This window comes from Otolemur garnettii, unplaced genomic scaffold, assembly GCF_000181295.1.
Source record: "Otolemur garnettii isolate 467f Iridium unplaced genomic scaffold, OtoGar3 scaffold00004, whole genome shotgun sequence".
Classification (NCBI taxonomy): domain Eukaryota; kingdom Metazoa; phylum Chordata; class Mammalia; order Primates; family Galagidae; genus Otolemur; species Otolemur garnettii.
In genome coordinates this window covers 23,681,385-23,698,496 of record NW_003852399.1, presented here as the reverse complement: position 1 = coordinate 23,698,496, position 17,112 = coordinate 23,681,385, and the positions used below count along the sequence as shown (strand labels likewise).

At 36.2% G+C, this 17,112-nt stretch overlaps 1 protein-coding gene across 3 annotated transcripts in view; it reads left to right on the top strand.

The window, feature by feature from the left end:
• Positions 1 to 16,129, top strand: part of FZD6 (frizzled class receptor 6) — a 35,819-nt gene extending 19,690 nt beyond the window's left edge. For 2 of the 3 annotated variants that reach the window (XM_023518001.1, XM_003782426.1), the window contains exons 3-7: positions 1,657 to 1,853; positions 7,794 to 8,811; positions 11,872 to 12,020; positions 13,208 to 13,636; positions 14,601 to 16,129. In XM_023518001.1, the coding sequence (XP_023373769.1) occupies positions 1,657 to 1,853; positions 7,794 to 8,811; positions 11,872 to 12,020; positions 13,208 to 13,636; positions 14,601 to 14,769 (1,962 nt within the window). In that variant the 3' untranslated portion in view covers positions 14,770 to 16,129. The remainder of the gene's footprint in view (positions 1 to 1,656; positions 1,854 to 7,793; positions 8,812 to 11,871; positions 12,021 to 13,207; positions 13,637 to 14,600) is intronic. The other variant, XM_023518004.1, reaches the window with a different exon arrangement.
• Positions 16,130 to 17,112: the final 983 nt, after the last annotated feature.

Genomic DNA, 17,112 nt, shown 5'->3' with positions numbered 1-17,112 from the left:
CTTCTTCATTGTCTTCTAGCCTCTGATATTATCACATATTCACATTTTAATTTCTTTGCATACATCCAGAGTTTTTTCTCCCTCTGGAAGAAGGTAAAAATGTTCTGAATTTTTTTCGATATTATCTAAATGCTCTGAAATTTTTTACTGACATTGTTCATTCAGTGTTTTGGAGAGTCATTCATTTATTCTATAAATACGTATAGAAAAGTCACCATATAGCAGACACTGTTTTAGGCACTGAAGATATAATAGTGAACAAATAGACAAAGTTCCTTCCCTCATGGGATTTAGTGAATAAATAGACAAAGTTCCTTCCCTCATGCAATTTACATTCTAGTGGCAAAGGCAGAAATTAAATAAACTGATGTGTAATGAAATGTCAGATAGTAATAAGGGCTTAAAAGAAATACAAACCGGAGTAACAGGATAGAGAATGACAGAATAATTTTAGATAAGGTGGGCAGAGATTGCCTCTCTGAGGTGATAGTTGAATGGAGACTCAAGTAAATGAAGTCATAAGCCACGTGGCTGTCTGGGAGAGGAGCCAGGAGAACAACAAATGCAAAGATTCTGAGGCAGAAATACTTACGGAGTGATGAGAAACAAAAGACCGTTTTAGTAGCAATGGAGTGAAAAAGAGAAAATATCAATAGAAAATAAAATTGGAGGCATAGTTAAAGGCTAAGAAATTTAAGGCCTCCTTAGAAGTTAGCAAATACTTTGAATTTATTTTATTGAAGAGTTCAAACAAGGATAAACTTATATTTTAAAGAATCACATTGGATAGAGTATAGATTGATATGGGAAATTGACTGTAAGATGAGCAAGCATGGGAAATAGTAAGATCTGTTTGGAGGCCAGTGGGAAATGTCAGATTTGTAAGATGTTTTGAGGGGAAAGCCAATAGGATTTGCTGATGGATTGGAATTGGGGTGGAAGAGAGGAGTGAAGAATGAATCATGAGATCCTTAGCCTGAAGGACTGGTGATGATGGCCTCATTTACTGAAATGGGGAAAACTGAGGGAGTGTTTGGGGATAGGAATGCAGCGGAACTGAATTGTGTTTTAGATACATTGGATTTGAGATGCCTGTTAACAACAAACTGTACCTGTCCAGGAAGCCAATGTTCGTTCAAGTCTAAGGTTCACAGGCGTGATGAGGCCGGACAAGTTTCCTCTGAGTAGTGAGTATAGATAGAGAAGAGGTCTGGGGCCTGAGCTCTGGAGCATGTCAATACTTAGAATTGGGAAATAGAAGAGGATCAAAAAGTAACAGCCAATGAGACAGGTAGAAATCCAGGAGAATTCATATCCTAGAAGACAAGAGGAAAAAATACCTCAAGAGGAAGATAAGATCTACTGTGTCAGTTGTTTTTTTTTAAAGTTGAGTAGAAAGAAGACTTAGAATATACGTATCATCAGCTATGACAGTGTGGATTTCATTGGGACTCTGACAAATGGTTTCATAGTAATCCATGGCTTCTGGAAAAATGTATAATGAAATAAATAATAGTCTTCTACTATGTATGAAGTCTGATAGAGGGTGATTTAAAGATTATTTTAGCGTGTAAGTGAAAAAGCATTAAATGAATTCATTTTATTCTTTCGTTACTAAGATGTTTTCTAACCTTAACTTTCTGTTTTTCTTAATAGCATTTTCTTCCTCTTGCAAATCTGGAATGTTCAGCAAACGTTGAAACTTTCCTTTGCAAAGCTTTTGTACCAACCTGCACAGAACAAATTGATGTGGTTCCACCTTGTCGTAAATTTTGTGAGAAAGTATATTCTGATTGCAAAAAAATAATTGACACTTTTGGGATCCGATGGCCTGAGGAACTTGAATGTGACAGGTAAATTATGTTTTTCACAGACAGCTTCTAAAGGCATTTTGATATTGGTATTAGCTCTTCAGAGTGTTAGCAACAGGCTTTCATTACTTAGTAATTCAGTATATGTTTATTGCATTCTTAATATGTGCTAGGCACTGTGGTGGTAAATTATTGCAGACACAAAGGTAAGCAAAAAACAGACTTAGTTCTTGCTCTCAGGGGACTCACAGTAAGGTGGGAAGGAAATAAACTAATCAAATAAGTGTAGAATCACAATCGTGATAGATACAATAAAAGAGAAGTCTGATGCCTTTGACCTAAAAGGGAGGGCGGGGGGAGGAAATGGTTGTTGAGCTAAAATGAAGGGTAAGACAAAGGTAAGGAGGCAAGGAGGGGAGGGAAGAGCATTTTGGGTAGCAGAAATAGCTTGTTTGGAGACCTTATGGCCTGAGGGCATGTAGCATATTCAGGGAATTAAAAGGCCAGTGTGGCTGGAGTCATGAAAGTTAGAAAGAATGTAGTGCAAGATTAGAAGGAGAGAGAAGCAGCAGTCAAGACTGTTCAGGGCTCATCTTGCTTATTTTCATGCTAAACGTGATGAGAAAGTCTTCAGGCATTTTAAGATAGGAATGCGTGGCTCAATCCTATCAGCTTCTGTGTAGAGCATGGCCCTGGTGTCACAGTCTACAGAGGGTGGGGCCGCGCTCCTTAGCAGTTCCTTTAGGAATCCAGGCTGCTTCCACCGTGCAGCTCTGAGAGCCATGTAGATGGGAGAGAGAGATGGTGGAGACTCATACCTTTTCCTGACTACCTCAAACTGGAAATATCATACCTTTTCCCTTTTTTCCTCCTGGCAAGATGTTAGTGGTGTGGTTACAACTGAGCTAAGAGGGAAAATGGGAAATGAGTGTCCAGAAGGGAAGAAGGTATTCACGTCAGAGTATGTGTCAGGGGCTGCAAGTTGGAATGAGCGTTATTACTTACTGTTTCACTGGGGTGATTGAGGCAAAGGACAGATTGCAGCTGGTAAAGGATAAGTGGAAACTGAAGCAAGATATAGAGAGAGTTCTCAGGAAGTTTGGCTCTAAAAGTGGAAAGTTGATGAGTTTAATGGGAAGGCACTGAATACTTCTAAAATTCCTGGGAAGAAGGAAGAGACAAGCAAGTATGGGGTAGAAGGGATTATCAGTGGAAGTTTTCTAAGAAGGAGGTAGGATCCCAAGCACAGATAAAAATACTGGCCGTGGATAGAAGGAGCCTCTATTGTCACAGTAGGAAAGAGGATGGGATTGCTGTGGAAATGATAGGTTTGTAAGGTTGGTAAGGGTTGTTGCAAGAATTCCTGTCCTATGGTTTCTATTTCCATCACGAGTTACTAAGAGTCACGGTCCTCTGATGAGTCCAGGGAACAAGGGTGTAAGTCTGAAAGAAGTGGTTATGAAGAGTGGGGCATTTTAGGTAAGTGGGGTGAGTCGGAATTTGTCTCATTGGGACCTTCCCCAGGAGTGGTGGGATACTTGGTGCTAAGCCGAGAAAGCAGCTCTTTGCATGTATGGTTGGGGTTTTGTCAGATGGATTCAGTGCAAATATAAAGAAGCATTACAAAATGAAGGGTAACGAGAAGAGTGTTACTGAAACAGTAGCCTATGAAAGTGTAAGTGGATGAGGACTGAAATGCAGAAAGGACAGGACTGATGCAGGGAAACAAGCTGGAGGAGAGCCCAGTGAAGTTTCTAAAAAAGGCAGAGGCTGCACACAGTGGCTCACACCAGCCTCAGCAACAATAGCAGGACCTGGTCTCTAACAAGAAGTGGTGCATGCCCTGTAGTCCCAGCTACGCAGGAGGTAGAGGCACAAAGATTACTTGAGCTCAGGAGTTTAAGATTATAAGTGAGCTTTGATGGAGCAGTGCACTCTGGCTGGGGCAATAGAGCAAGACCCTATCTCTTAAAAAAAAAAAAAGAAAAAAGGCATAGTGAGTATGTTTTAATAAATGAACTTTAAGGATAGGAATTTGCAGACCAGTGGAAGAATGCTTGAGTTGATTTTTTATTTAAATGCCCAGCCTGGTCCCTAACTCCTGACTTCAAGCAATCCTGCCTCGCCTCCCAAAGTGCTGAGTCTGTAGGCATGAACCTCCACACCCAGCCCTGTGTTAACTTTTAGAGACAGTGTACACTTACAGGTTGTGGCAGGTTTGGGCAAGGTAACAAGAGGTCATAGTATGTTGGGGATAGTCATTGGAGATGAGGTTAAGGATCTGGGAAGCCAGATTGTCAATGGCTTGTCCTTGGCCAACTCACCAAGGATGATGACAGCAAAAAGAATGAAAACCAGTGGTTCACTCAACAAATTTTTATTATATGTTTACCATGTGCCAGGACTGTTCTAGGCCCTAGAGCTATAACAGGCAAAAATTCTTGCCATTGTATACTTTATATCAGGCGTCCTCAAACTACGGCCCATGGGCCACATGCAGCCTGCCAAGGACATTTATCCTGCCCACCGGGTGTTTTTGCTGAAGCTGCCTGTTCTGCTTAGCAGCCAACTCATCTTGGAGTCTGCAGTCCAGCCCTCCAACGGTCTGAGGGACAGTGAACTAGCCCCATGTTTAAAAAGTTTGAGGACCCCTGCCTAATAGTGGAAAGAGAGAAGATGAAATAAATTATATTTGTATTAGAAGATGATAAGGCCTGTAGAGAAAATACTTGCTCTTGCTTTATGGGATTGCCTACTCAATTTTAGAACAGAGGAAATTATAACTCATAAAAATTGACACTGGCAGCTATGCTGTAATTCCCAACTCTTTTGGAGTTTTATCTTTGTAGTCTGACCTTTTTTGAGAAATTAATACTTTTCATAAGAAAGTCAAATAAAATTTATTTTATGTTAGAGAATGCTTGATACATTGAATTGGGAAGTAGAATCTATTTTTTTTTTAATTATTTAAACTCAGTTACAAATAATTCTGTCCCATGTGTAGTGGCACACACCTATAGTCTCAGCTACTTGAGAGGCTAGGACAGGAGGACCACGTGAGACCCGAATTCTAGGACAGCCTGGGCAACATAATGAGACCCTGTCTTTAAAAAATAATAATAATTCTGGCATGTTCTACACCAGAGAAATTTTCTTCATTTCTATAAATAAGAACTTTAGGCTTTTATGAGGTCTTATTTTCTTTGAGAACACTACACAAGGAGGGGAACGAAATTCTAGCTTGTCAAAAGATTTCTAGCATAACATAGCATGTTTAGCTCTGTGATAAAAACTTGAAGGCAGCTTATGTTATTTGAGAAGCAGCAGAATTGTGTGGTTAGGGCACATTATGGCACATTAGGCTCTTGGTTACTCAGGAAGGTGACTTTACCATTCCCCTGCCTTTGCCTTAAAAGTGAGGTTAAAAGGACACGTTCATTCTTTGAGGCCTGTAGTTTCCTCAGCTTATCGGAGTACAAGCATACTTTGGTAGGTGAGGAGTTTTGCGAGAAACTGAGCTTTCTTTTCAGCTCTGGCGCCAGCCATCCTCTGATAGCTTACCAGGAGATTAATCCTTCTCATTGTAACCTGCTGCACCTCTTCCCTTTTTTTCCCTCACTCTTCTTTTCCCACGGCAATATGAATCTACCGCACCACCCAAGAGTCTGTGGACTCTTCTGTTATACTATTTTTTAAAATCATTTTCCTGCCTTTATTATGATAGTCCAACTTCCCCCCCCCCCACTGATATACCTGCCTTGCTTTCATGAATACATACTTTTATTTTTTTAGAATAATTAAACCAACTAAAATTTACTTCACATTTGAGAATGCTTGGTACAGTGAATTGGGAAGTAGAATCTATTTTTTTAAATTATTTAAGTCCTGTATTAAACTGTAGCCCTGTGTTAAATTTTAAACTGATGTGATTTATCAGTAGGGCTTTGCATTCCTTACCCTCTCAACTGCAACAGATTTTTTAATTAATAAGTGCATTTCAAAATGATAATGGTGCAAAGGTATTTAACAGATGTTTTTATAACATGAAATATTCTGTGTTAAGGCTAAAATGCTAACACATTATGCTTTTTACATACACCTTCGGACTAGGGTTAGTGTAATATTTTGAAAAGATGTATGATGTTTATTGGATATAAAAATCTCAGGCATAAACGGGGCACAATAGCACATGCCTGTAGATCTAGCTACTGGGGAGGATCTCTTGAGTCCAGGAGTTTGAGTCTAGCCTCAGTAACATAGCAAGACCCTATCTTCAAAAGAAAAAACCTCATGTATATACTTATTTTCTCTTAAAATAAATAATTTTTCCATCTGGACCTTCCTATGATAGTAGATAAACGTGGTAAATACTAGTTGGCTTGATCATTTGCAATTAGAGTTCATATGGAGAAAGTAGGATTTTAGACACAGTTGACTCATAAATGAACTTATCAATTCAATCATATTAGTCTTGATGAATTACATTTTTTCCTATTCTCTAGATAGTGGGGGGTTGTAATTGTAAATACTCTACTGATACACTGAGACTTCAGACAATAATTGTGAGGCTGGCTAGTTTTTTAATTTTTTTATTTCTAGGCTGAAGAAACTATAGAAATTTTGTAGAACTCACATATTTCTGATAGATGCATAATCATTTTAGGAGAACTGAGTGGTATATAATAAAGATACCCTGCTGATACCCTGCTACATCCTAGGAAATCTCTTTCTGTAGGAACTCATGCACAAAATATTGATTATAGATTATTTCTAATTTTTTTAATGGGAAAAAATATAAAAGTTTACTGTAGAAGAATGATCAATAAATTGTGATATAATTACACTGGAATATTACCATGCAGTTAATGAAATGAATCCTCATAACCCACATCTGCCAAGATGGGTAAATCTAAAAAATATTGTGTCGAGTTTAAAAATAGAAGTTACAGCATGATATGTACAGCACGGCGTCATTTATATAAAGTTTAAAACCTGTGAAACAATAGTATATTGGGTTATGGTTAACAAAAAAGTAGTGAAAATATTTTTAAATGCTTAAGAATAAAAACCAAATTTTTAATAATGAATACTTCTGAGGAGAAAAAAAGGAATAAGACCAGAAAGGAATCCCAACTGTATTTGTAATGTTATATTGCTTTTTTAAAAAGATATAAAGTAAAACTGCCATAAGTTTATGTTTTAATAAGGCTGATACATAAGTTCATTTATTTTATTTTATGGTCATATATTTCATCATTGTCTATTCTTAAAATACTTTCTTGTTAAAAACCTCCACTACTTTTTAAACCATATGGAGCCTCCAAAATATTACTGGTATATACAAACTCAAACTCCGTGACGAAGTTCCGTACATGGTGACAGAGGTATACCACTCAGTTCTGTCCATAAAAGAGGGAATCAAACAGCCAGAGCGAAACAAAATAGTGATAGGAGTTAGCTGGTCCTCAGCTCACCTCTTGGGTGGTATTCTTGCCCTTCTTTAAAAACTTGTACCCTGTCCTATCAATCTGGAAGGATCTCATTCCAGTCATTGTAATTGTCATCACTTTAGTCATATGGTTGATTTACTTTTCTTATGGGCATTAATAAATAAAAGTGAATTTCTCCAAGACTTATATGTCATATTCTATAAACAGATAAGCCAACGCTTTTTTGTCTGGAGACCATTAAGATAAATTCATTCTTAATATTTAGTCTTAAAAGCAGAAACTATTTTGAAATTAATAATTGACTGAGTGTTCCCAAATAAGTGGATTTTCACATTCATCTGCCTTATATATATTCTTGCTTGCAGGCCTCATTAACAGCCACAAGTTTTTAGTCAACTTCAAAAATTTCTACCCAATTCTAGCCTGTAATCTATGTCAGTTTGTATGTCTTCCCATTTATTATGAGTGCATAAAGTAATCTTTCATAGTTGGAAAGCATAGCATTAAAACTTAATTTTTATAATCTTTACAGATTACAGTACTGTGATGAGACTGTTCCTGTAACTTTTGATCCACACACAGAGTTTCTTGGTCCTCAGAAGAAAACAGAACAAGTCCAAAGAGACATTGGATTTTGGTGTCCAAGGCATCTTAAGACTTCTGGGGGACAAGGCTATAAGTTTCTTGGAATTGATCAGTGTGCACCTCCATGCCCCAACATGTATTTTAAAAGTGATGAGCTAGAGTTTGCAAAAAGTTTTATTGGAATAGTTTCAATATTTTGTCTTTGTGCAACTCTATTCACATTCCTTACTTTTTTAATTGATGTTAAAAGATTCCGATATCCAGAGAGACCAATTATATATTACTCTGTCTGTTACAGCATTGTATCACTTATGTACTTTATCGGATTTTTGCTAGGCAATAGCACAGCCTGCAATAAGGCAGACGATAAGCTAGAACTTGGCGACACGGTTGTTCTAGGCTCTCAAAATAAGGCTTGCACTGTTTTGTTTATGTTTTTGTATTTTTTCACAATGGCCGGCACTGTGTGGTGGGTGATTCTTACCATTACGTGGTTTTTAGCTGCAGGAAGAAAATGGAGTTGTGAAGCCATTGAACAAAAAGCCGTGTGGTTTCATGCTGTTGCATGGGGAATACCGGGTTTCCTGACTGTTATGCTTCTTGCTATGAACAAAGTTGAAGGGGACAACATTAGTGGAGTTTGCTTTGTTGGCCTTTATGATCTAGATGCTTCTCGCTACTTTGTACTCTTGCCACTGTGCCTCTGTGTGTTTGTTGGGCTCTCTCTTCTTTTAGCTGGCATTATTTCCTTAAATCATGTTCGACAAGTTATACAACATGATGGCCGGAACCAAGAAAAACTAAAGAAATTTATGATTCGAATTGGAGTCTTCAGTGGCCTGTATCTTGTGCCGTTAGTGATACTTCTTGGATGTTACATCTATGAGCAAGTGAACAGGATTACCTGGGAGATAACATGGGTCTCTGATCACTGTCGTCAGTACCATATTCCATGTCCATATCAGGTAAAAGCCATCATTTGGATTATGTCACTACTTTTAATGTAGAAAATATTCCCTTGAAATATACTTGTATTAGTCCTAGACATAAAATTAGATTCGGGGTGAGAAAATCCAACAGACACAGGAAATGATTTCCTGTGCATCAGTAGAAACTGAGGTCAATGTCCTAAAGAGTTCTTTCTTCAGGCTTTAGCTTCAGTTACAGTAGTAAAGAGCCTCCTTTATTCTTTTAAAAATTAAATTGAGTTACAAAGGCAGATTAGTAGTAATGAAGAGCAGAGGCAATGTCTGTTCAATTGGGAATTTTTTTTTTTTTTTAGAGACAGAGTCTCATTTTGTCACCCTTGGTAGAGTGCTGTGGCATCAAAGCTCACAGCAACCTCCAGCTCTTGGACTTAGGCAATTCTCTTGCCTCAACCTCCCAAGTAGCTAGGATTACAGGCACCTGCCACAACGCCACCTATTTTTTTGTTGCAGTTTTTGGCTGGGGCCGGGTTCAAACCTGCCACCCTTGGTATATGGAGCTGGTGCCCTACTTGCTGAGCCATAGGAGCTGCCCCAGTTGGGAATTGTTGTTTTTTTGTTTTTTTGTTTTTTTTTTTTGAGACGGAGCCTCAAGCTATCCCCCTGGGTAGAGTGCCATGGCATCACAGCTCACAGCAACCTCCAACTCCTGGGCTCAAGCGAGTCTCCTGCCTCAGCCTCCCAAGTAGCTGGGACCCCAGGCGCCCGCCACAACGCCTGGCCATTTTTTGGTTGCAGCCATCATTGTTGTTTGGCGGGCCCAGGCTGGGGATTCGAACCCGCCACCTTAGGTGCATGTGGCTGGTGCCTTAGCCACTTGAGCCACAGGCGCCGAGCCGGGAATTGTTTTTAATTCTTCAGTTAGTACGAACAAAATCCCTATTTGGGTATATTTAATTTGATTATATTATAACTTTTGTATAAACTGTACTAAAAACAGAATTTGATTTTTGACTAACTCATCTTGTAATTTCTTAACTAAAAAAGACACTATCAAAACAAAATATGTTTTGTGTTTCTGATGCTTATTATCAGTATAATGGTAGTATTTTTAAGATTAAAAAACTGGGCTCAACGCCGGTACTCAGTGGTTAGGGTGCCAGCCACATACTCTGGTGCTAGCGGGTTCGAACCCAGCCCAGGCCTGCTAAACAACAATGACAACTACAACAAAAAAATAGCTGGGTATTGTGGCTGGTGCCTGTAGTCCCAGCTACTCGAGCGGCTGAGGCAAGAGAATCACTTAAGCCTAAGAATTTGAGGTTGCTGTGAGCCACAGCACTCTATGGAGGGCAACATAGTGAGACTCTGTCTCAAAAAATAATAAATAAATAAACTTCTGAAAATATAAAATTTAAAGTATTTTAGTTGAAGTTTTAATAGGAAGTTTATTTTAATAGATTTTTACATTATTGTTGACTACATATAGTATTAACTATATTGAATGTGAGTGCCATCATCATAGTGTATCTGATCAAATGAGTGAGGACTGAATTATTTTATAGGAAAGTTACTGCTGGGTAACATGATGGGACCTATTTTCTGTACTGGTATGTGGGAATAATCGTTTTACTTGCCTTACACATTGTCCCTAGTCTGTTTTTACTAAACACGTGTTTTTACTCTATTTTTACTAAAAACGTGGTCCTGAGCTCATCATGTTCCTGCTGTATTAAATGTCTCTTAGAGTCCTCAGTTTTCTGGCAAGGGGTGGGGGGACAACCCTTACATACTGCTAAAAAGCTTAAGATCTTTAGTTTTTAAAAATTTATGTTTTATGTAATCACTTTTCAATATGCAAAATGCAATATATTTTTCAAAAATATTAGAAAATAGAAGGGGAAAATTATAATTTTTAAATAGATAAGGACTTTATAAGTATGATATAAAATAACTATAAAAGAAAATATTGTTAATTTGACTAAGTTAAAAAAACTTTTTAAGATTCTGTATGGTAAAGAAATAAAAACCTATAACCAAAGGCAAAAGACCAAATGGGAAAGTTTATTATTTATATCACATCGTAGTGGAAGGGCTAATTTCTTTAATTTATAAACAATTCTTCTAGACCCATAGGGATAAAACCAGCAATCTGATATATTAATGAGAAAAAGAAAGAAAGAGGGTTCAAAGTAAATAAAAATCGAAAGAGTTTCAGTTAGTTCAACCTTCTGTGGAAAGCAATTAGACAGTGAATGTCAGGTTTTAAATGCACATACTCTTTGTTCCTGCCCTTCTGGGAATCTGTAGGAAGATCTCATAAATATGAGAAATTCTAAAGATAGTCACACAACATTATTTGCAAATGGCAATAGGTTGGAAGTAAATGTCTATTAATAGGGGGAGTTGAATAAGTTATGGTTCATCCACACGGTATAACATCCTTTAGAAAGAATTAAGAGCTCTATTTGTACTCATAGAGAATGGTCTCCCAGAAACATTAGTAAGTGCAGAAAGCAAGATGTGCAGAATAGGTAATATTTTTTGATATGTGTGTAGCACTTAAAAATAATTATTTGAAGGTTTATGCTTAAAAGTATGATTTTAACTTTTATGAAATATCTATGTTTTGACATTTTACTGATATTTATTTTGCTTTAACCAGCCCAGTTTTTTATAACATATAAACATTAACAATGCATAAGGACTATAAAATATGTGTTGTTGTAATAGATTTAAGTGTATTTTTGTGAAAGATTATAGTGAAGGAAAACAGGCAAATATTTTAGCAATGTTAGGAGGCGGCTGTACCCATAGAGAAAAAAATGCCAAGAAATCAGGAGATTTCAGAAATTGATCCTAAATATATTTTAGTACTTTCTCCTTTCTAGACATTTTGATGCACAGATAAGGATTGTTTGCTCAGAACTTAAGTAAAAAATGTATTGCATTTAAAGCAATATTCATTCTGTTACGTTGTTGTAAAGCTTTTATGATAATACAATTGAAGATTTATTATTTTAGTTTAAGTTTTACATTGACAATAGACTCTTCTCTCTGCTTTAAATGTATCACTAAAAATTCACTCTTTTGTTGTAGGCAAAAACAAATTCTCGACCAGAATTGGCTTTATTTATGATAAAATACCTGATGACCTTAATTGTTGGCATCTCTGCTGTCTTCTGGGTTGGAAGCAAAAAGACATGCACAGAGTGGGCTGGTTTTTTCAAACGGAATCGCAAGAGAGAGTAAGAACTCACGGAGTTATCTGACAGTGTTTTATAACAAATAGATTAAAATACCAAGGAACTATTCAAATAATCATTGTATTGGAGTTTCATTATATCAACTGCTATATCAATTTGATGAGCCACGTGGAGTTTGGAAATCTTTTTAATGGAAGAGAGATGCTTTATTTTGGTATTTATTGTGATAGTCTTTGACATATACTATGCTATTTGAAATATGAATGCAAGATTATGAAATGCATTTTGTTTCCATAATTTATAGTACATCTAATATTATTACTGCTATCATTGGATTAATTATTTTGAGTACAGCCTTTGAAATAATTTTATCCTGTTACAGCAGTGATAAAAGATGAAATGGGACCATATATAAGGAAATTTATGAAGTATGATTCAAATATAAGTGATGTTTTAACATTATTTAAATTTTATTACACATAGTTCTTACCTAAAACATCACTTATTTGCCTTGCCTAAGAGTTTAAAAATTCAAACTTACAGAATATTCTATAACAATATAGATTTATGTTTCTGAACACATAGTTCATTTTAGTTATGTATATATTGAATACAATGTACTATAGAGTTTTTGAAATTGCTTCCCATTTATTTGATTAATGAACTTTTTGTCGTATAAATTTCAGAACTGTAGACCTTTTCTCAAATTAGTTTTGGAAGTCTTAAGAATTATATTTAACTGGACTTTTTTTTTTGCACTATTATTATGTGTCTATCCCATGGTTACATAGTCAGCCTAACATCAATGTAACTTGCTAACATTAATGTTAGAAAAGGATTACATTTTTTAAAAAAACATAAATTATATTCTTTTTCTTCTGTTCTCCTTTACATTTGATGCATTTATATAGGATTATAAATAAGCTGGTCCCCTATTTTAAGCTGATTTGCGTTTCCTTACCCTCATCCTTTGATTTTTGCCTATTTATTTCCAGTTTGCTATTTATGCTGACAAAAGCAACTGAGTATACATACAAAAGATTTCCCTTTATGGGTATCTACTTGGGTGATAGTACCTATAATCCCAGATTTTATAATAATAAAAATCATAGAATTTTTAGCTTTAATGAATGAGGATATTGGCAAAAGATGTGATTTTTTTTTTTAAGACTTCTACTATGATGCTTAAAATTTATTCAGTAAATCTTCTCTTTGGATTTTTTTTCTAGTCCAATCAGTGAAAGTCGAAGAGTACTACAGGAGTCATGTGAGTTTTTCTTAAAGCACAATTCTAAAGTTAAACACAAAAAGAAGCATTACAAACCAAGTTCACACAAGCTGAAGGTCATTTCCAAATCCATGGGAACCAGCACTGGAGCTACCACAAATCATGGCACTTCTGCAGTAGCAATCACTGACCATGATTACTTAGGACAAGAAACTTTGACAGAAATCCAAACCTCACCAGAAACATCAGTGAGAGAGGGGAGAGCAGACAGAGCAAGCACCTCCAAATCAAGAGAACAGGACTGTAGTGAACCCACCTCCCCAGCAGCATCCAGCTCCCAACTCTGTGGGGAACAGGCCGACAAGAAAGGCCAGGCAGGCAGTGTGAATGATGGGAACAGTGTATCTGACAGTGCACGGAGTGAAGGAAGGTGAGATTGGATTTTGTTGTCTAAGATCAATATTTTAAACACTGCGTTAATACATTTTTTATTAAAGCAAAAGAAAGCATCTTATGATGTATCTATTTTTTTAACACAGGAAGTTTGGGTTTAGCCTATAAATGTACTATTTAGCAGTTTAATTCTTATCTTTGAGAAGAACCTTAATATATATTATATTGTTCAAGTAGGAAAGTAATGTTCATATCTGTGGTAAACAGTTGCTTGTACACTTAGGTAAATGTGATTCATCTGAAATGTTGGCTAAGTTTTTATGATACTGTCTAAAAGGTATAGTTATAAACAAAGATAATTATAAAATTATTTTATTTTTTAAACATGAAAGGATATTGGCATTACCTTTAATGAATTTTCCCAAATGGTCACAGGTGACCAAAATACAAGTAAACATCAAATTAACCAGAATGCTAACAGCTAATTACTTTAAGGTCCTAAGGTTGTCTTACCTGGCCCTCTCAGACTAGGCTAAGTGCACCTTCTGTGTGTTCCCACGTTAGCTTCTGTATATATCTGGATACATGCTTTTATCCTCCACTAAATTTGTAAACTTCTTAGAGTCCAAACTGTAGTATTACATATATCGGTGTTCTCAACCAATTATACAGTATGTACTGTATAGTGGAAAATCAATAAATTTGCTAAACTGAGGGCAGGTGTCCTGCCTTATTAACTGTATTCCTCACAAGACACCCCGTTTAACCCCAAAATGGGCAGCACTTGAGAAATTTCTGAAGTCAGCAAAAATTATATTTAAAAAATTATTTGTTTTTGAATTGTTAAAGTATACTTAAAGAATTTTAGTTAATTATCCTCAGATAAAGGTCAATACTGGTTGGGGTAAAACTCATGAAAAATGGGTAGCAAGCCTAAGTACATCTAGCTTCGTGTTTGTGGTTGTGGATGTATTGTATATCAACTTTTTTCTTTTGTCTAGGGTAAGTCCAAAGAGTGGTATTGCTGAAACTGGCCTGATGCAGAACAACAATTTGCAGGTCCCCAGTTCTTCAGAGCCAAACAGCCTCAAAGGTTCCACATCTCTGCTTGTTCACCCAGTTTCAGGCGTGAGGAAAGAACAGGGAGCTGGTAGTCATTCAGATACTTGAAAAACATTTCATCCCATCACTTAGAATCAAATCCACGTTACACTGGAGATGACCAACTGCACTGTTTTGTAAGAATCACTGTTACATCCTTCTTTTGCACTTAAAGCTGCATTGCCTACTATTTTACTGGAAAAAGTAGTTTTTGTGAATAATACAATTCATTTCACACAAAGAATAGTGACAACAACATACCTGAAAATAGAAATGTGCAGGTTAATAATATTTTTTAGATTGTGTGGGAGGGGAGACTTAGAGGAATCTTCCTTTTCTATTTATGAAGATTCTACTCTTGTTGAAAGTATTTTAAGATATACTATTTTACTTTTTTGATATAAAGCCAAGATTTTTCTTTACTGAAGTATTTAAAACATTGTTATATCTTTTTTATATATATTTGAAAAATAAGCTTATATGTATTTGAACTTTTTTGAGAAATCCTGGAAAATCTATTCAACTATTTTTATTTTATTCTGATATTTTAGTACTACTTTGGTAGCTTTAACACTGAATTGCTAAGAAAATTAGAAAATAATGTTCTTTCACAGTATAAAAATATCTGTTTGACACACCACAAGATTTTGTAAAAGAAACTCAACTTCAAAAATCCTCTTAACTCTACTTTATCATCTAGAATGTGTGGATTTTATAAAGTCTTGTTTTAGGAATTTCACAGATCTAGTCTGCCACTGAAATAAGGTGCTTACTGAAAGGGTCCAGTGTTGATTGTATTGTGCTGCTCACCAGTTCTTCTACATTTGAAAAATAAAGTGTCCTGGAGGATTAGTAGATGAAATGTTATTCTTTTATAAACTAATCCAAGTGCAATTGATTTCCTTTTTGTTTGTTTGTTTGTTTCCTGACCACCCAAGGTTGTATTATAACCTTATACTTTGCCTTTGTTTTCATTTTTGTTTATTTAGAATACTACAAACACTTCATATTGTACAATATCTTTCTCAGACATTATGTAGAATTTATTTCTGTAGCTCAGTAGGATTTTGCTGAACATTCAAAAGTATGCTAGCAATCTTAGTGCCAATCAAATGGAAAAAAATGTAGTCTGTATGCCCAAAACAAAATGTATTTTGTAATACATTTCTTTAAAATACTAAGAAATTTTCTTAATTTTGTTTTCCATTAAGTATTATTCCTTAAGCAAGGTATTCTGATACTTTTGGGTTTTTTCTCCAATTAGTATCTTGCTCTTGGTTTTTTTCTCTATTTAGCTTTCTGTTAAAACATAAAAAAAATTATGTACTGTAAGGAAAATGTTGTAAATATTTACTTTTACACATTTTTAAACTTTGTATACAAAAACTTTTTGTGCTACCTTTTCATTAATAAAATTTTCTTTGTGTAAAAAATTGTGCAGTGTTATGTGGTTAGTTATAGTTGTCCTGACCCAGGAAGAAGTATAATTTTTCAGATGAATTATTTTATTTTATGAGAGTCAGAAGCCTCTCTTTAACAGGGGATAGAGAAGCCAGGACTCTGTTGTCACAGTTTCTTCTCAAATGTGTAAATTATATGGCCATATTTACTATACCTTTTTAAAGCTACTGGGAGACTTAGGGAATGGGGTTGAAGCATTAGGGAATCCAGGATCCTGCTTCCGCTCCCAACAGTGGATCAGATAATTTGGACAAACCTCTCAAAAAATAAAATTAAAACCAGTATCATCCCCTGAATATTTTTTATAGTGAGGAATTTCCAGGTTGAGACCTGAGAGAAGACAGAAATTTATACTGCCAACCCAACATTTGGAACCTCTTTTTGCCAGGAGCATTTGATAATTCGGAAAAGGCCAGCTGGGCAGTTGACCAGCAGTTGACCAGCTGCGTGACCTTGACAGCCTCCAAGGTCTGGAAGACAAGCGGAGAGAGTCTGCAGCCATCCTAGGCTTGGAATTGTGACCCCAAAGGGCTGCATCTTAGGAGTAAGTTTGAACTTTAAAGAAAGCAACCTTGTTTCAAGTTATCTAGGTAAATTAGAAAAACCCTAAACCCTGAAATTCAATGAAGGTAGATCTGGACTAGTAAAACTGCTAGCCACCAGAGGCAAATGAAAGTCTCTGAGGGAAGAAAGGTTATTTTATATAATCTACAAATACTTTTTAAGATATAATGTCCAGGCCAGCCATGGTGGCTCATGCCTGGAATCCTTCCTAGTACTCTTGAGAGGCCAAGGTCAGGAGTTGGAGACCTTGAGCTCAGGAGTTGGAGACCAGCCTAAGCAAAAGTGAGACCCTGCCTCTACTAAAAATAGAAAAACTAGCTGGGCACTGTGGCAGGCACCTGTAGTCCTAGCTACTTAGGAGGCTGAGGCAGGGGAATCTCTTGAGCC